At 35.4% G+C, this 21,147-nt stretch overlaps 1 protein-coding gene across 1 annotated transcript in view; it reads left to right on the plus strand.

Annotated features, from left to right (window-relative positions):
* The window catches only part of DPH6 (diphthamine biosynthesis 6), a 180,189-nt gene that overhangs the window by 61,783 nt on the left and 97,259 nt on the right, over nt 1-21,147 (plus strand). The window contains exons 7-11 of the mRNA XM_058807369.1: nt 769-860; nt 8,333-8,479; nt 9,361-9,492; nt 13,335-13,464; nt 17,805-17,979. Of these exons, the coding sequence (XP_058663352.1) occupies nt 769-860; nt 8,333-8,479; nt 9,361-9,492; nt 13,335-13,464; nt 17,805-17,979 (676 nt within the window). The remainder of the gene's footprint in view (nt 1-768; nt 861-8,332; nt 8,480-9,360; nt 9,493-13,334; nt 13,465-17,804; nt 17,980-21,147) is intronic.

Below are 21,147 nucleotides of genomic sequence, written 5' to 3' on the forward strand. Positions count from 1 at the left end.
GGAATCTAAAACACAGTGTAGTTTATACTTCATAGACTACAGCTAACTAATTCTCTTAATATTGGTCTGGAACTGTGGGAAAAAAGTGGAAGATTGGCAAGGAGGGTTGTAAATACTCTCAAGTGACTTGCAGCTGAGGTGTCAAAAACATATGTATCATAGTAATTGTTTTTGGCCTCATGTGTTGGATGAGTAGAGCATCTGTGTGTAGATAGCACAGGCCTGTGATAGACTAGAGGGCCCTGTTAAACACGCTTGAGATTCCTGCCTGGCTGTGGGAAAGATCTGAGCACAGTGGGATATTGCACCTGTGCAAATCCCTGAGATGCAGGCGAGACCTGCAGGTTTGGTGATGCTCTAGCATGGACCAAGTCTCTGCAGTGCTTGTGTCCCTCCTTTGTGCCCCTGCCTGAATGCTGCTTCAAGGGCCCCAGGTGGTGAGGTAATGAAAACAAACTTGATCTTTGCATTTCCTCTGTGGTTTTATGGTTGTTGCTGCATCTCCTGTGCCAGCTCACACAGGAAGTATAGTTTATTCCTTTTGAAAATTGAAAATTCTTGAAGGGAATGTATCGTTCAACAGTATGATTTTTTATAACAAACTACTTTTTCTTAATTTATATGAAAACATTGATAAGAAATTAATAGATTTTCAATGAGTTACATTAGATTTTGTTATACAGTGACTAAGTGTTGTCTCTATATATATAATATTTGATATAGTCTCTAATACATATACTATTTAATGATAAAAATTTTGTATTTCAGAGATTCAGCCAAGGTGGTCATGCATTCGGCTGATGCATTTGCACCTGTGGCCTACCTTCATTTTTTAAAACTACACCTGGAGAATAAGGCAAGTAGGCTGCAAGTGTTCTTTTCCTTTAAAGCTATATGCATGCTTTAGTTATGTTGCTTTGTCACGGTTTGGACTGAACCATCATATTCTCATGTAGGTGTTACATTCAAATGACATATTTAGCTGAATTTCAGAACTTGCCCTAGGAATGATCAAACACACTTGAGTCAAGGAATGAATGCAGGTAGTATATTTGTGTGGCATTTTTCATCTCAAAACCTCAAGGTGCTCTTCTTACGTCTTTCTGCATTTTGATGACAGAAGTGAAGAAATTGTTACTGAACATTATTCTATTGGTATTTCAAATTTCATGTCTCTTAAGCAACATTTCCTGCATGTCTTTCAATAGATCATGCCTTCCCCTCTTTCCCCTCTTCCCTCTCCTTTTTTTTTTTTTTTTTTTTTTTTTTAAATTTTATTGTTCCAAACAGATAAAATACCTCAGTGTTTTTCTTCCATGATGGCCTCATTTCGCCTTGGAAAGTAAATTGTATTTCATCCTGTCAATTTCTAGTTTTGGATTTCTTTCAAAAAAAAAAATTAAATATTTGTGTGGGCGACTGTGAAAAGGATATCAACTGTGTGAAACAAAACCAAATAGGCTGAATAAAGAAAAATTTGAGAATGTGGCATGGTGGGGAAGACTGATAATATATTGATATTTCTTTGGGGGCACTGACTTTATTGCTCATGGCAAACTTGATGCTAAAATGTACCATACATCAGTACAATGTGACAGGCTAGGGAAAATGAAAACCACAAAGCTTTACATAAATCAGAGGAAAAATCATATTAAAATGCATAACATTTGACATAAGAATCAAGATTTTACTTTTATCTGTTCACCAGCTCTTCTCCCCTCCTTATGTAGATGTTTTAGATTTGGTTAAAGCCTCACAGTTTCAGGCAGTGTTGTAGTAAATCGTATTTCCAATCCATTGTAGACAAACCTGTTCCACTTTGCAAGGGATGAGGTTTGCAGGAGCTTGCCCTAAATTTTGGTACGTAAACTAATGTATATTTAAAAGGAAAGTAGTCTGATTTTTGCAAAAGCATTAATATATTTTGGCTATAGATTATTTTATGTCATGGTAAAATGAGCTAAGTTTTTGAGAAGTTATAAATATGGAGAACCAGTCAGTCTTTCAGACCATAACTGTTAGCATCATTTAACTACAAAATAATAAAGGCATTCCTTCAAGATTGATATGCCTGTAGTATTGTACTTTTGCTCACTATTTGGTGCCTATAAGCCTGTGGAAAAATTTAAGTATCAGTTAGCATTCAGCACTTAACAGCCAATCCCATAATAATGAAGTACTCTAGGAAAAAAACTGCTTCAGAAGGGTGAATTAATTTTAGTTTTAGGCTTTCAAGGGATTACTGAAAATTGGGAAAAATAATACACCATTATGAACAATATGTAAAGCCACTTTTGTAAGCACTTTGTAGAAAATATTAATAGACTCCACAGTGAAGTGTAATTCTAATAAGTATTATGACATCACTTTTGTTATTTCTGCTGTGAGATAAACATATTTTTAACTGACTTGTATATTAATTTTGTCTTTGTTATTTGCCACAGGTCTTAATTTTACATTCCTTGAATTTACTTTTAAAATCACTATGCAATTACAGCTAGTGCACCTTGGTCTCTGCTGTCTTTCCTCCTCTATAATGCATTTTCTTTAGCTAAATCTCTTCGTGTTTGACTATAAAGCCTGCCTAGAAATTTGGTTTAGATTGTTTCTGGCAGGAAAATGAGCCCTTGTGCCTAGGGGAACATAACATTATACTCACTGTTCTGGTTTAATATATTTCTGTGCAACTTCAAGATGTTTTTTGCATAATAATTGAAGCTTTTTTAAACACACCCACTTTTCTTTCCTAAGTAGTGCAGATGCAGAAAAGACTAAAAAAATAAATACTATATTGTTTTATTAAAACTATTAAAAATATGGTAAGCAATTTTTATAGGCATTTAACAAAAGAACATTAAGAATAAAAAATAATGGTAATAAAACACTAATGCTCAAAATTTGCGAGAGCTTCTTTTACTTCAGGGTGAAAAGGTCAGCACTATAATATAGATACCTAGTTTCATCAATATTTTACCTTGCCAAGATAGTCACTTCATACACTTAAAATGTAGATTTTTTTTTTTTTGCAGGAGGCAATTTCTGAAGCATATTTTAGAATCTTTGAATTGGGTGTATTTGCCTTCTACTCAAAAACAATTAAATTCTGAGTATTTTCCATTAGGAAAAATACAACTGTGAAACTTTTTTTTTAATTTGTCAGCACGATGAACTTGATTTTACTTTCTCCTATATTGTTTTACTTTACTGTGTTGGCTTTGTAAAGATCAGAAACAGGAATTAAATCTGTTGGAGCTTCTGCTGGTGGGAGCATACTTCTGATGACAGCAGTGAACATACTAGCTGTTGTTCATGGTTTCACATTTGCTCTTTCTCACATTTAATAAGGAATACTTTGTTTCTGAGTTCCAGTGAGTAGGAGCACACACATATCAAACTATACAACATGGAAACTGCAGCCCCTTAAGTTTGAATAATCCAGAATTAGAGGGAATCGCGTAGTTTTCTATGCTTTGCAGAAGAAAGGAGCCTGTTTGCCTATAAGAGACACAGGAATCCTACCTGCTGCTCCTTTATCCTATAATGGATATTATATTTTATTGCATTATATTACCTATCATAAACGGATACTGTGTTTTCCTGTTTGTAAAAGATCTTGACCTTGTAGCTGGAACACATGTCTGAAGTGCAAGCAGTTTGCCCCTGTTAAATGGCAGGAGATCTGTTGTTCAGGTCATTTTGGAGAAGATTTTTAAAATACTTGTAGAGTTCTGTAACTTGTACACTTGTAAATTTTGAAGAGAGATATTTGCATGCCTTGTGTACTAAAGGCACGCAATCCAATGTTAAATCCTATATGATGTAACATTGTGGCCTTTTAATGTTGTAGCCAGTTCCTCATTAATTATTTTAGTTAATCTACATTTAGAACTTTAGCTGTAGAATTAGACTTTGTCAGTGATGTCAGGGAAAATAAGAAGCAGTTTCAAGTTTCAAAATATGTTTTGTGGATGGCATTGTGGGTAGCATTTTTTGAATACTTGAATACTTTGTCATCATTGAAAAATACTTCTCCTAGGCAACCTGTAGTTTCTCTTCTGCATCATAAGAATATAGATAACCCTTGTAGTTTTGTTTTCAAAACTTGATAACGAATACTAAAAAACTTTTTTTGTGCTCTGATTTATTTCAAACACTAAGATAATAAATGTAGGATTTTCTTTTCTACTCTATTTGCTTGCAGATTCAGTCCAGTTCTCTGAGGAAAGATAATTTTTAGTTCTTTTTTCATACTGAAGATACTTTATGTGAAAGTATTTTGGCGTAAGGGGCATTCTTTCCTATGATTTTGTATGTTGTACTTAAAATAATACAAGATGCATGTGATCTCTGTCATTATATTTATTTCAAGGAGTTCTGTTATCAAGGTACATCACAAAGAATAAAGAGATTATCATAATCTTTTGTCTTGTGAGATCTGTGCTCCACTGTATTCTTGTTTCTGCTCAGTGGGAGAGTTATCAGTTTTAGAATTGTGTTGTGATAGGTTTTTATACCAGTTTCTGTAGCAGAGAATGTAAGCTTTTTAAAAAGACAATCTGTTGTTTTCATAAAAGACCACTGCATGGAATTTCAGCTATATCAGTCAAAGTCCTAGCTCCGAGGCTTTTTCAACAGGAGAATTTGGATCTTGGAACACTTGCGCATTTGCCTAACTTCATTCTGAGCACACTTGCATCAATGACATGAGTTATGTGAATATAGTTAAGTGTATGCATGCATGCAGGCTCTGATCCAAAATTAGGTTGGTATCACAATGTACAGTGGGTGTGGGAGAAACTGTGTAACAAATGGGAAAATATATTGCTTCTGTGAAGTAACATGAAAATGTTATGCGATAAAATAGGTTCTGTAAGATTTAATTAAAATGTCATTATAGCAAGTTTGATTTTTTCTTTTTAAAGTGGTGAGAATATTATTCAGGGAAAGTTACTCTGTGGCAGTCTATAAGTTTTAGCTTCTTAGGTTACTTCCTCTGTTGAGAGGAATGGAAGACCAACATTTGTATGAATTTAAATTTAGCTACTAAACAGAATATGGCAGCTCTGCTTAGGCTGGCATTGAGCCTGTTGTTCCTTGGGTGCCAGGTTTCACACCTAATACTTCTGCTGTAGCCTGCACCTGTGCTGCTGTGGGAAGTGATTGATTACCAATATTTTTGGAGCCTTGAAGGAGTCATTGTGATGTATCATAGGCATTGAAACCAACAGACATCCCTAATTTTTTAACATACTTTGCATCTTATAAGAGATTCCTGATATTTCACAATAATTTCCAAAAATTTTGTAACTGTCCAGGTTTTTATGTATGTGTGGAAACACAGATGTATAATTTTATTTATCTCTGTGATGAAATATTGATAGAAGCTAAATTATTTGTAAAATATGGAGTTACTTAGGAAAAAGGTGACTGTAGATGATATGAAAATTTCACATAGCATCAGTTTGGGATATTTGTAACATTAACAAATTACAAACCTACATGGAGTTCTCCACATTATACCAAGCCAGTTGTGATAGAGTCTGTGAGGCTCACTCCATACCCATGATTTTTTTTCATGAATCGCATCTTGCAGAAGTCATGTTTGGAAATGTAGATGAAAGCATTTTAACTGGTGGCATGAAAATGGAATAGCTGCTCTTTTCATGTTCACTTGCAGAACATATAAATTTGGTTCTTCAGGTTGGGGAATGGAGAGGACTTACAGATCTTTAACAGCAGATACTTGTATCTGTAGATACTTGTATCTGTAGATCTCCTCAAAGGTGATTATATATATTTATTTATATATATATATTCATAGTTATTTATATTTATATACATTTATTTATATATATATATTTATATATATAAAACTTAATAAAAGTGAGTAAAAAACTGGGAAAATGGAACTTTTTCTTTTCCAGTTAACTTTTTTCCCTTCTGATGGATTTTTATGGCACAGTGAAGTTAAAATCCAGGTGATGTAAAAACAAAACCCAAAGCAGCGGTGTAGTGGCATCATTCACATCACCATGTCTGTGCATGCTTACTCAGGGGTAGGACCAAGAGGTTGCCAACTCTGCATGTTTTACATTAGAACTCCCCAGAATGCCCATGCTACAATGCAAATTGATTGTTTCATGGTGGATGCTACGAATTACTCAGTAAAAATAATTTATTCATTAAAACAATAATTTGCAAGAAGCAATTGGTAGCACTTCTGGCATGTGATGCTGCTATACAGTCTATATATTTCCCTGAAGTGGTATCTTGTAGATAAAAAAATAAGAGACTTTTGAAATAATTTCATTTCCTTGGTTCTTGTAGCTTAAAACATCTTTAGATTTTTTTCAATTATAGATTTGTGTTCCTGCTTCTTTATATTTTTAAGTTATACCTGAAGACTTAGGAGCAAGCCTCTGTAACCCAGGCATCCCTCTGGGTAATGGCAAGATGCACCCACTTAAGGCAGTAGTCAAAGGTGGAATTCAATGAGTGGGAAATGGCACAGATGCTGCTGGATGCTTGTCTGTTGTCATGTTGGAATGCGTGTCATGTTTGTGCTAAATTGCAGTTTTTGTCTGGCTATTATGTTACATCTTCTTGACTTCTTTTAACCTCTGAGGTACAATTGATTCAAGTAAAGTAGATTATTGCCTTGACTTTCATGTCTTGGAGGAATGAATAAAATGAAGTCCAATCAAAGAACATCAGCCCCTCTTAGATAATAGACTTAGTGTTTACAGTGCTTATAAAACTACCTATGACCTCTTCTCAGAGTCAGCAGAACTGAGTTTCCCCTCACAGATAATGATCTTTTTGTAATTTAGCCTTTTCTTAAAATTTCCAAATGCACTCCTTTAACTTAACTGGATCCTTTTTCACTTTGGTGAAGTCAAATATTGATGTAAGGGTTGAGTTATCACAGAGTTCTCATGCATACTATAGTTTTCTGCCTTTATTTTTCTGACTTTTTTATTAAAATAAAGAGAAATATTTAAAGTTGCAATAAGTTAGGTTTTATTTTCCACAGGAAAGAAAAAAAATGTGATAAAATTAAATACAATAAAAATATTTAACAATAATGTTAATATTCTTTTTGAATGACATTTTGCATGGAACACAAATTTATCAGCTAAGGGAATATTCAGAAGTTTCACTATTACGGATTGTCAAAGGTTTCATGTTTCGTCAACTTTTTATCTTGCCTTATCTGGATTTATTATAATTTTTGTGAATTTAGTATTTAAGAAGCCTGCAGTAAAATGCATAGTTTAGACACTACATGAAATTTGAGATCTTTGGGAAGAAATTTAATTTATAGAATCTGGCAGTGCAGCATGCAGTGGTGTTTGATTAGGGTTTCTTTGTAAATTCTGTCATAATTCATACTGCTTTTAGATAGACAAGTGATATTACCCAAGCGAGTTGTCCAAAAATCAATGTGCTGTTCACATTAGGCTGATTGGAAAATCAGATGGGAGAGAGTAAGGGTTCTGATTGCTCCAAAATTAAAAAGCAAACAAAAAACTCCCATAGAAAATGTATGCTATAATTATGTGACATGTTGAAAATGTAATGAGCACTGACTTGTTAAAGACTGGTCAGTAAGTACTCTGCCTGTGTATTTTGCTTTAAAAGATATTGCAGTGGATAGTTTTCTCTTCCTGGTCCTGAGAAAGCATTTGGGAAGAATGATTTTTCTTCCTTGTCAAGAAATTACTTGAATGTGTAGATCTTGGGAAATACATTTTTCTGTTATCTCTACTCATATCAAAGTGTTTGATGGAAAGGATAATCTTTGTGAGATAATAGAGATTTTTTTTAACATACACTGCCTTCATTCATTGTTCCAAAAAGTTTTAAAACTTTCTTGTTAGTCTTTTGCTCTATTTCAAGTAATTAATACAATGTTAATTATAAAATGCTTACTTTTGTGCTTTTGTTCCTCTGTTCACTTAGTTTATACTATTTTTTTGAAAACATAGTTGTCTTCTACATAATTGTGGGATACGATTTCTTCATAATAGTATTCTTTCTGTCTTTATTCTTGGGTCTCATCATTTTTCGTATCTTCTGTCCTCAGTTACTAAGTCTGCCTTTGTCTTCCATTTGGTATATGAACAGGAGTACATTATGTTTTGCCAGTCCTGCAAATCAATGGGAAATCCTAATGCTATCACTTTGTGAATTGTTCTAAGATATGAATCTGTTGAACTATAATATTTTTTTGTAACTTAAACGTGTATTTGAATGATAAAATGTGCTGATTTCATACTGCTTGGCATGGTGTTTACTTGCTTATTTTATACTGTTTGTCTCAAGCAGGAAGAATCCTTGGGTAATTTTGTGGTCAGTAGCTGTTCTTGTGAGGTGAGCTGTATGGATGATGATATTTTTCCTTCATCAGAGGAGTATGAACCACAGAAAAATATTCTAGTCACCTGGAAGAGTTTGAAACAGAAGTCTTTGGATTTCAGTGAGTTTTGCACAGTTTAAAAAAAAAAAATGAGATAAAAAGATTGTGTCGTGCAGGTGAAATATCTTAATGACTATACAAACACTCCTGAAAAAAATGTGCTCAACCTGTAGTAATTAGTCTGAAAAGAGAGATCCTACTAGAATGCATTTTTCTGATAATAAGAAATAGATCTATAGTAGTGAAGCATTTCATATTAGTTTACAGGAGCATAAAACATTATTTTTTCTTTCCTTCTCTCCCTCTTCCCTTCCCTCTCCTCCTTCTGGAAATGCCACAACATTTCTGTTACACTACCTACACAGATGGTTAAACTTCCTGAAAACTAAGTTTCACAGCTAACAGTATTTGGGCATTGAATATGATTTAGGTCTTTGGTATTTCTTGAATATGGAGAAGTAACTGGTGGGCTTTTAAAATGTCTAAACATGTTATGCATTTGGAAAGATCATTAGAACCAGGTTAAGCACCTAACTTCCAGTAAAATTTGGCATACAACTTTTAAAATCTGTTTTTATGCCACTTGAATACTTTCAAATATTTTAGCTTTTCAGTGTCACATCTTGTGCCAAGTCTGTAACCAAACAGGTTGAGAAATTGTAAAAGATCAGCAAAAATGGAAAGGAGGAGAAAAAGTACTGAAGCTCTCAGCTAATGTGCTACTTGCATGCATATCTTGTGACGGCAGTGTTGGAGAAGGATTTGGGAGCTTTCCTCCTAGAATCCTTACTTTTAAATCTGTTTGTATTTTTGAAGATGCTTTTACAGTTTGTCGGTTTCTGTTCTGTTGAAATTCTTCTTTAAACAATTTAAAATGTATCCTTAGTTAATCTGAAACCTTTCATTGTTATAATCATAGTTCTTTTCTTCATTTCCCATAGCTAAGACACTTCAAAATTCAGGAAAATCCCTGAGTGGTTACCAGTGGTTTTCGGGTATCACTGCCCACTTCCTTCCATCAAAGGATAAAAATGCTCAAGATGCAGCACGGGAAGCATTTTCTACTCTCAGAGGTGCTTTATTCAGTTAATACATTATCTGCTGTCACTGATTGTGTTTTTAATATTATCTTAAGGAAGAATCTGTATTTTCATGTGGTTTTATAACTTTATAGGTTGTAGTTGTTGGCATGCCATCTCATTTTGCAGTTGATTGGAACCTTTGATATGAAGACTGCCAGCTTTAATATTTAACACATTATAATTTGACTGACTTTGAAGGCCCTGGAAAGCCAAAGTAGTGTTCATATCACTGTAAAAACTCTATTTACACAGAACTTGCTCATTTTATAGCATTCTTGAAGTATATAGTATGTGTATGTATGTGTGCTATAGATGCTGTCTACTTGCTAAAACATGTTTGTAGCTTCCATAATTTTAAATTAAGTTTTCTAGAAAACTGATATACATTTTGGCATCTAGGATTAGGTCAGTAGCAGTAGATCTCATTTATATTCCTAATGTAAAGGCAAAATTGCTGTCTTGGGAATCATGAAATCCAGGTTCCTTAGAAGATTCTGACATGTAGTGATGATGGTTTTTTCTGACATAAAATGCTCAGGGTTTTGTTTTGCATTTTTTTCATTCTAAAGTTTAAGTAAAGTATGTTTGTACAGGCTTCTTTTCTTTCACAAAAATGGAAATAATTTTTAGTATCTAAATGGGTAAACTCATAGAATTTGCATGAGATATTGTTCTAATATATCTTATATTTTTGCATGTCCAGTTGAGTATTCATGATTGAATATAGGATGCTAAAGAAGCCCTAGAATTTTTTTAAGAAGCATTAAGATAGTATTTGATTTTTTGGAAATCAGCAAGGTGGAGATGATCAGACTTTTACGGAAAAAGACAATAGATTTTAGTGTAAATCTGCATATCATCTATAAAGTGAAGCAAGAGGGTTTTGCAGTCTTTTTTTTTCCTCATTATATTTGAATGGAAGTTAGCTTGTAGAAACATTATGTAATTTTGCCTTAGCATCTGCCAAAAAATGTTGTGTCTGACTAGTGCAGTAGCCTGTTGCTTTCAGCAGGTTGCTTGCATTACCTGTGTGATGATAAGGAAAAAAAGTAGTTTAGATGCATATCCTTTGCAGAAGATTTCAGTTCTCACATTTCTTTTAGTTATTCCCCTTTTAGAAGTGAATGTGGAAACTGAATGAATTATGGTTCTGTCGTGACAAACAAAACAATTTGTTTCTGAGAACTTAATCTGCAAATGTACACAAGGCTTTTTCTGAACATATATTTTGAATCTGTACAGCAGTTCAGCTTCACTGTAGTGAGACTGGAATAAGCACAGTACTTTCAAACTCTTTGCTGGGCTAACTGATTTAACCACCTCTAAAGTGAATGTGTGCTGACAAAAAGATTTGGAAATGGAAATTTCTTACTAGATGCTATGAAACGTTCTTTAGAATGGATGGAATTCTATGAAGCCAAGAATGGGAGGGAATCAAGTGTATTGCTGTTTATGCATTTGTTTTCTTAAACTCTCTTGTTAAACTTTTTTTAGATATGATTAGAAGATGACAAAGATTGCTTTGCTTTATATAATATAAAGCAGCTCTGATGTAGTTGTACCATGGCAAAGTATCATAAGCTGAAGGAAACTGTGGATTTTTAATACATTACAACCCGCTAAAGTTCTTAAATGCTACTTCCTGTAGACAGTTTGGATACTGTGTTTTGTGGCTGTCAGCTAAGGATTCTGAATAACCCCTTAATAAAAAACAAACAAAAAGACCCCAACAAAACAGAAAACCAACCAACCAAAAGCAATCCAAAAGCTGTACTTCAGACAATGCCAACCAACTAAAAGCAATCAAAAAGCTGTACTTCAGTCAATGTAAACTTTTGAGGCAGTTCTGCTTAAGTAAGGGTGAGTCTCATCTGATCATATTCTATAAATTATTAGAAACCATGAATGGCTTGAAATTCAATAGAAAGTCTGTAAGGTTTCCCTGTATATCCAGGACAGATGCAATGGGAATGCAGGGAAACCTCAGGTCTTGTCCCTGAAAAACAGAAGTTGTTGAGAAGAGCCCAAGAGTTCATCATGTATGCCTTTCTACTAGAGAAAGTGTTTTGGGAAGCAATTTATTTTGATTATAAGCTGGGGAAAATTTATTTCCCACCATTCTTCTAAATAATGCAGGAGGAAAAGTATTTTGAAATATATTTTGAAAGTAAAGGTTGGAATTATGAATTTACCCAAATCACTCCCTTCAGCTTGCTCTGTGTCCACAAATTAGAGTTAGTTTGTTGGCTTATATATTTTAAATTTAGAGTGGGGATATTTGTGTGTGCAGAGGTATGTATCCGTTGATTGAGGGCTTTTCCCCCCTCCAGCATTTCATGTAATGCTGCAGACCTTTCTTCTTGACTAAAGTGCTGGCTGGAAATTCAAAAATTGTCCTTGTTTCCTCCTTAACTGATGATGTAACAGCTAATATTGACCTAGTGATTGCTATCAGTTAGCATTCAAGTACATTTCTATTTCCATACAGAATTGCCATAGTATGCTAATTTATCAGGTGATATTTCTGGACATGTATTGTGATTTCATAGGAGCTCTTGGATTCTAGTTGCTATATAACCTCTTAAATCACTTGTGCACACTTTCTTTTCTGTAAGTGAGAACTCCCCTCTTCATATTGCCTTCATTATTGGCAATATGACTAAGTAAAACTGAGACATTTAGAACAAAATTCAGTACTGGTGTGACCTAACTAATCTTAATGAAAGTGTGCAAAATCCTGAATTGTCTTCAAAAGCACTGAAAAGTTTAACACAGAAACTGTTTCTCACTAAGGCGACAACCTTCAGAGATTTTCTTTATACCCTTGTACTTCTCAACTTAAAAACAAATACATAAGTATATATACATTTGCACACTGTAACATTAAAGGGCAAGATGCCCAAAATTACACTGAGAACAACTTTACATGGCTTATTTAAATTAGGTCACAGTGTACTCTCTTATTATATATGAGTATTTTCATATTATATATGTTCTATATTCAGAGAAGATTTTGTCTTCATTTAGTTTCTATTACTCATGAGCTACAAAAGGGACACTGCAGAGCTGATGACATATCTGGTTATGTGGTTGACTATATGAGAGTAATACATTCTCTCTGAGCACTATGTCTGAAGTATTCTATACATACACATTCAGATGATCTTGATTTCTCAGTATCTCTTCTTTAGCTGCCTGCTTGAGCTTTCCTCTGCTCTCATCTTTCCTTCATTTCTCCTGTGGCCACTTCTGCTCCCTATTGTCTGTCTTGCCATTTATAATTCTTTGTTTATGCAGAGATTATTATTGCAGTGAGAGTTTTTGAAAACAGCAGCTTAGACCTACCATCCCTCTGGAATGGCATATAAATATTTGATCTTTTGCTTGAAGAAGGCTATTGTCCTTTCCAGTTCTGTATTTTTGTGGTTCAAAGTCCTTTTTAGATTACTAGCTGTCACAGAATGAACACCCTACCCCAAGCCCCCCCAAGACAATCAGATTTATGGATACAAGTAATTCAGGCTGTAACATATCTACATGCATGAGTGCATGATGTGTTTTCATGGGACAAGAATTCACCACTGCTCAGAGTGGATAAAATTTATTTTGTAATCTATTTCTGTATATTTGGAAAACAAACATGGGAAAGAATGTAATGAAAGAAAGAAGTATTAAATGGGGAAAGGTAGTATATTGCAAAATCTTCAGTCATGTTTAGACAACAGTTAGGTTATCACCAGCTGTTTTTGCTGAACAAAACCAGCATGCCTATGCTGTCTTTCCAAGTACATTTACAATATTCTGTCTTTAACAGCTGTTTTTTTATTCTGCAGCTAATTTGACTTCAGAGGGATTGAAACTGAAGGATATTATTTTGGTTCATCTATATGTGAGGAGCATGAAAGATTTCAGTGTTATAAACTCAGTTTATGGGACAGAATTTGATTTGTGTCCACCAGCAAGGTAGGATTAGAGTTCTGCTGTAGTATATTTATGATGCACTGTAATAGACTGAATTATTGTTGCCATATTTGTGAAGCATTTTGCCAAATGTTTGTGTCTCACAGAAGAAGACTTTTGCTGCCTTTTGGAGTATTAACATCACAGCTGCTCATGTCAAAACCACTAGGGTTAGAAATTCTTGCTTTAATATATACCATAAGGTTTACAAATGCCCCCGTCCCATCTGGACTTAGAGAAGGATAATGCATGGTTTGCAAGTCTTAGTTCTTTTTGACTTGATTGAACTGACAAATGTTTGTATTGGTGGGATTTTATTTGCTTTACTTTTCTGTTTGCATCCCTTGACCTGTTGGCAGTGCTTCTCTGAAGTTTAAGTAAAACCCAGGATATCGTCACAGTTTGCTGCAACCAAGGATATCATCAAACCTCTTTGTCACAAGGGCATGTTGTTGGCTCATGTTCAAGTTGGTGTCCATCAGGAACCTCCAGTCCTTCTCTATAATGCTGCTTTTGAGCCAGTGGGCCCACAGAATATCCTGGACCTTGGGTTTGTTCCACCCTCAGGTGTAGGACTTGCAGCTTCTCTTTGCCAAACTTCATCAAGTTCCTGTGTGCCTGTTTCTTCATCCTGTCAACATCCACGTGGATGGAAACTTGCCAAGGATACACTGCCTCATCATGCCAATTATGAATGAAGATATTGAGCAGGAGTGGGCCCAGTATAGACTCCTGGTTTTCACCTGTGAGACTTTGTGCCACTGATCCCACCCACTGGGCCTGGCTGTTTAGCCGGTTTTCACTCTAGCTCACTCTGCTCATCCAGCCCACACATCAACAATTTCTCTATGAGTGCGTTACAGGAGAAAGTGTCTAAAGCATTACTGGAACTATACTACCAATATTAAGTCTTCCTAAAAGTGATGAGGTCTGGAACCTTCTAGGTCTTTGTGACAAATGTTACACACTTTGTTCTATTTATTTTGTTAAATACTAAAGCATTTGACAAAATTATTATCTGAGCAGTTGCATGAGATTTGTATCATGAGATACTGTCAGTTATTTTAAAACTGTATTTAGTCTGTTTCTTTTCTTCCCCTGCCTATATGCACTTGGCTCTGGTTGCAGACAAGTATTGGATTAGGTGGATCTTTGGCTCAGTCCAATCTCAGTCTGGTTGTTCTTAATATCTTGTGTTTCCCTCAGATAATCACACTAGATGGATAGCTTAGCTGCACTTCCATGTTCAGTAAGAATTCAAGTATGAAAAGAAATTACACTGATGCTAACACTTTAATTCATACATACACAAAGCATCGTTTTTTCAATATGTGTTGTGCAAAATCTTCTATGTTGCATCCAAGTCTATGTCTGACATAATGAAACTGCTTGGTGGTCTAGGTGTGTACTATGTGATTTCTATGCTATTTGGGTGTGGTGGGTTTGTTTTCCATTGGAAAGTGGACAAAAAACACCTAGTCCATGAATTTTATTTTTTTTTAAAGATGTATGTTAAAACTAATTTTTTGTTTGTATTTTTATTCCCTTCATCAAAGTGGCTTATTTCTTTTTACAGTGATTTGTAATTTTTACAGTAATTTCTTATGCTTCTGAGATAATATGCTGAGAATGCAGAACTGATGTAGCTTGAGAAATTTCACTTGAATCATAGGTTAATACAGGTTGCAAGGGACCTCTGGAGGTCATCTAGTCTAATCCTGCACTAAAAGCAGGGTCAACCGTTTGGTCATACCTCTTGTCTTCTTCATATTTTTAAAACCAACTGTTCAGCAATTTTCTAATGAAAAATCCTATATTTTATACTCTTATCTCAGAATATGAAGTGTAATAGAGGCTTGTGAATTTTAAGTATAGCAAGACAAATAGTTCAAAGACATTGTTAAGATAATTATCACATTTCACTACACTGCCTGTGTGTCAGACCCAAAACAAGCAGAGAGAGGCTTCTTCAACATGCTGACTGTAGGCCAGGATTATTAAATCAGAGAGAAATGGGAAGGTCGGCTGTGTTTGCCTTCAGAGGAGAGATCTAATCCCAGCTGCAAACTACACAAAATTAGTCTCCACTCCTACGTGTTGTAGGTTCTCTTTATAGTACTCAAGTTCTCACAATTTAACTTTCTTATTTCTGCATGTTTTAGGCCTCCACATTTGCATAGCCAGCTACATAGGCTTCCATCAATAAAATAAAAAGGTAGAAAGATTAAAAGGTTGCAGGAAAATGGCTTTTTACTTTTATTTTTATGGAACAAACAGTTTTCAGAGCATCATAGAATATCCTGAGTAGAAAGAGACCCACAAAGATCGTCAAAGTCTAGCTCATGATCCTGCAGATGACACGTTAAGAATCACATGCTGTGCCTGGGAGCATTTTCCAAATGCTTCTTGAACTCTGTCTGGTTGGTGCTGTGACCACTTCCCTGGGTAGCCTGCTCCAGTGCCCAACCACCCTCTGGATGAAGAACCTTTCCCTAAGGCTGGATACAGCCTAAACCTTCCTGACACAGCTTCACACCATTCCCTCAGTCCTGTCACTGTCACCGCAGAGATCAGTGCCTGCCCCTCCTCTTCCCCTCATGAGGAAGCTGTAATTGCAGTGAGCTCTCCCCTGAATCTCCTCCAGGCTGAGCAGACCAAGTGACCTCAGCTATTCCTCATATGGCTGCCCATCAAGGCCCTTCACCATCTTTGCTGCCTTCCTTTGGATGCTCTCTAACCCTATATATCTTACTATGGCACCCAAAACTGCCCCCAGCACTGGAGGTGAGCATGCCCCAGGGCAGAGCAGAGCAGAGGGGACAGTCCCCTCCCTTGCCCGGCTGTGATGCTGGGCCTGATGCACCCCAGGACATGCTTGGCCCTCTTGGCTTCCAGGGCACTGCTGACTCATGTTCAACTTGCCATCGACCAGGGTCCTCAGGTCCCTTTCCACAGCACTGTGTTTATGTTGCATATTTGTCTATGTTGCATTTTGTCCTGAAGAAAAATTATACAGCAGTTTGCATGGTTGCATCATTGCATTATGTACAGAGGCCTGGTTGTGGAAGTTCTCACAAGCGGTATGCTGGAAGCACTGACTCGGGTGTGGATCTGCAATAAATTTGCAAAATTGTCTTGAAAATTTACCAGCCCAAGCAGAAAATCCATTCATCCATGCTTATGATGATGGTAATGAGGAAAAACTACTATATTTACATGTGGTAGGTGAGGAGAAAAATAGTTTTCTTGGAAGAAATAAGCAAGATGGGAAGAATTTTATAAGGCTGTTACATGATATGTAAAGAGAACAAGTAATTTTTTGTTGGATTCCTGCTGGGAGCTAAATGACTTTTCTATGCATGGACTGCAAATATAATTATTTTTCAGGCTTTGAAATGTTGATTTCCCCACACAGACCTCAACCCCCCCGCTTTTTAACTGGCCACATGCAACACACGTCTGTCTGTTCATCAAGGCACTCAGTCTTCCTTAGAGGAAACAGAAGTGAACTTTATAAATGAATGCTTAAGTAGATTTTGAGTCCTGTCATATGTATGTATCTGTCATGCAACTTAAAGTACAGCAGAAAAATATGCTAGTATTACAAATAACTTGTGAGAAGGTTATAAAGGAACTATATGCTGCTGCTCCTTTTTGGAAAACTTTGACGCTGTCTCTTGGAAGCCTCATAGGCAAACTCAGCAAGTGGGGCCTGGATGAGTGGACAGAGAGGTGGATTGAGAACTGCCTGAATGGGGATCCCAGAGGGTCATAATCAGTGGCACAGGGTTTAGTTGAAGACCTGTCATTAATAGTGTGCCCCAAGGTTCAATATTGGGCCCAGTATTGTTTAATTTATTCATCAGTGCCTTGGTTAAAGGTGCAGATTCCTCTTCAGCAAGGTCACTGGTGACACCAAGCTGGGAGGGGTGGTCAATACCCTAGAGAGCTGTGCAGCCCTGCAGAAGGACCTTGACAGCTTGGAGAGACAAGCAGAGAACAACTTTGTGAAATTCAACAAAGTCAAATGCAGGGTCCTGCACCTGGGAAGGAATGCACTCGCATGCACTGCAGGCTGGAGACTGAAGTGCTGAGAAGCAGTTCTGCAAAGAAGGACCTGAGAGTCCTGGTGGACAAGAAGCTGTCTGTGAGCCAGCAGTGTCCTTGAGGGGATAGAAGTGTTAATGCTAGCAGGTTATTCCAATACTTTAACTTTTGCTGTATGATCCAGGCAAAATTTCCTGAGATAATGTCCAGACATAAAACAAAAGTGGAAAACAAATGTTGGAAGTTGGTTCAAGCAAAGTTCTGTTTGGAAAAAAATAATTATCTTGTGTTTTCAGAGTATGTGTGGAAACACTGTTACCTGATGGAGTGCTGTTTTGCATTGACTGCCTTGCACATAAGTATGACATGGCAACAGATGATGTAGTACATGGTGAAAAGCTGGTCATGCATGTACAGAGCATTTCCCACTGGGCACCTGCCAGCATAGGACCTTACAGTCAGTCCATCAAGGTAGGAATTTTTGTTACTCCATGTGAAATATATGCCCCTTTACTGAAATGAATACAGTTATAAAGCCACTATATCTCTTTTCATTCTCTCTAAGTGCAAAACAAAATGTGTAAAACAAAAGTGTTTTAAATTTGTGTTTTTAAAACTTGTAGACAACTTACCTCTCATCAGTTCTTCATTTTGTGATAATAAAGCTGGTTAAATTATTCTTTTCAGAGAGTCTCAAGAACAGCACACTTCTGTTGTATATTATAATTAGACAAAAAACCTGTCATACTTTTATAATCTGCCTAGAATATAAACAGAATTTAGGAACAGCTGAGGATATTTCAGTTTCCTTGTTAAAGCTCAAACTTCTTTATAGGTAGCATGAATCCTGAAATGCTTATTTATTTAATTTATTTAATTTAATCATTTTTGAGGCTTGTGGTGCTGCTTAACCATTTAAAAGAACATCAAGGTTGAAGAACTGTTCTGTTTTTCAAAATAATAACAAATTGAACAGAATATTACATACTATTTGGAATAATGAAAAGGAGGCAGTAAAGTATAATGGAAAAGTGGACTAAAAATTTGCATTAAAAAAATTCTACTAGAGAATTTTCTGTCTGGATAGTACCACTCTAATAATTTGTGAACTGTCTCAACCTATTCTGTTGCAAAAAATACCTGCCTATCTTACCAATATTCTTCTCATGTAATACATTGTCCTCTGTTGTGCAGAATTATTTAGGCAAGACTTTCTGACATCTGTTGAAAATGCCTGAAATATTTTTGAGTCTACAAACCTAGTATAATGGCTATGCAATTATACTTTGTTTTGTCTTTGTATTATTTTACAGAAAAATTCAGGAACAATATTTTGCTTCAGAAGCTTATGTGGAATTTGTTTTATTTTCAGGAAGAAATGTTGTTAGATTATTACTGTATGAATCTTCCCACTCAGAGGAGGGTGGGGTTTTATCATCTCTTTATATCCATTTTTCTTGAGAAAGCAGGAAGTCGGTTTATTAAACTTTGTTCCATTCAAACATACACTTTAATGATCATAACAGTATCATATTGTGCATAATCCTTCAAAGATTAAAATTAATGAGCTTTGTATCTTTGTTTTTTTGGAGAAACGTCTCTTACATTGCAACTGGTCTCCATATCCTGGAACTGCCATCAACTGAATTCAGAAAAGTGTGTTAATTGAAAATTGCTTCAGTAACCCAGTTAAAAATCTCATATTGCAATTGTCCATAAGCAGGTGCCAGATTTTCTGGTGCTATGGTACAGTCATCATACCCAAGGAAAAATTCATATCTCTTCAAATATAATGTAACCAGTAACACTGGTCAGCAATTCAAACATTAAGGAGAATTTCTCACTGGTGTTTTTGTTTTGCCTTTTTTTTTTCTACCCCCACAGAGCACTTTAATTTAATTAAGCAACATTATTTTTCCTTATAGTGTAAAATAAGTAGTTTTACTTTTAAAAATTGCCACAGGAGTAAAGTAGCAGTAATGAATAGGTGTACCTCTGCTACAGGATCACTCACTTGTCCTTTGCAGCTGTGTTCTGTCTCTAATCTACAAACATCTATGGGGGAATTGGTAGTATACATGGCAGCCATATTTTTATTTTTCCTTTGCCAGATTTTGCCTTCCTATTACCAACTATGCATTTCATCTGAATATCAGTATTTAACACTCTGGTTTTGTCTTGCAAAGTATTTCTGACTTTTGGTAACATTTCCATTCTGCCGTACATATCAAATATACCAGAACAAGTAACCATTTTAGTAAATGTTTTTAATATTTAAATATTTTTGTTTTCCAAAATAGCATATAAAGGATATATCTTATAAAACCTTTCATAAAAAAACATCGTGAAGAACTGTATAATGCACAAACAAAGTATTTGAATTTGAAATTTTAATAATGGAAGATATAGATTTTGTATCTTTTTAAACATGAATTTTCCAAAATTAAAATCTTCTTTAAATGAGTTTTTAGAACTTCCTAAGGCTACGTATGGACAGGTATTAAGCTCCTAAATTCAACAGCAGAAGTAAGCAATTCAATATATTTTAGAAATGGAATATATTTTCCAGAATAAATAAGGAAGGAACAAAACTGAGGTTTTAATCATTGTAGTAAAAAAAATTATTTGAAATTATGCAAATTTTATGATGATGAAATGTTTATTAGTCTTTTATGATTGAGGAACAGAAGCCAAATGATCTTAAAACAGTAAATATTTATTACCCTTATGTTGTAGATGCGTAGATACGTAGAGTTTGTTGATCTTTTCTTCAACAGCAATTGGGCAATTAAATTTTTTGTCTTTTCAATCCACTGTGAAGTTTTGTGGACCCTGGGGAATCAGCATGTATTTTTGCTTGGTGTTTTTGCTGAGTTCAGAATAGACTATAGACTAATATTCAGGATATTGCAAGTTGGGATTGATGCGCCCTGGCGTGTAAGAGCAGAGCTGGCAGCGAAAGATGTAGGTAGTTCATGCAAACTATGGAATTCACACTTCAGGCTCAAAAATCACTCAGCGGAGCATCATTTCGATTCAGTAGGGATCTTTCAGGATCTTGCCAACAGTGCTATGAGGACAAAAAGTAAAGATTTGGAATTTACTACGAGAATGTCCTGACCTCAGCTTGATAGACACCCAACAGTGGCAGAATGAAATTATGATTTTCAAATGACTTATAGCAAAGTTCTTCTTCTTTTGAATTAATGTTCTTTCTCTTCTGGGATTGACATTCTATGAAAACAACTTCAGTGTTTCTCTTTGTAAGAAGTAGACATGAACTGTTTGAAGATACAGTAAGACATAATATATTCTGTACATGTGCCAACATTATATGCATCCATGACTTGATTATGTCTGCTGAAACCTTTAGCTTGACCTCAGTTCTTGCCCTGTGCTAGATCCCAGTTTGGAGCATTCTTCAGGCATCTTTTCCTCAATTTTTGTTTTGCACTATCTTAACTCAGTAGCTTCCTTACCATCTTTTCCTTTTGTGATTTAACTACAGTTTATTATATTACACTGTATCTGTTAATACCAGGATGGAATACCTTCCAGTGTGTGGGTGGAAAAAAGTGATAGTCAACAGTTCTGATTCTAAATAATATTCCTTTGGGTTTGATACTTGGGATGATATTC

The sequence above is a fragment of the Ammospiza caudacuta genome, chromosome 6, assembly GCF_027887145.1.
Source record: "Ammospiza caudacuta isolate bAmmCau1 chromosome 6, bAmmCau1.pri, whole genome shotgun sequence".
In the NCBI taxonomy this organism is placed as follows: domain Eukaryota; kingdom Metazoa; phylum Chordata; class Aves; order Passeriformes; family Passerellidae; genus Ammospiza; species Ammospiza caudacuta.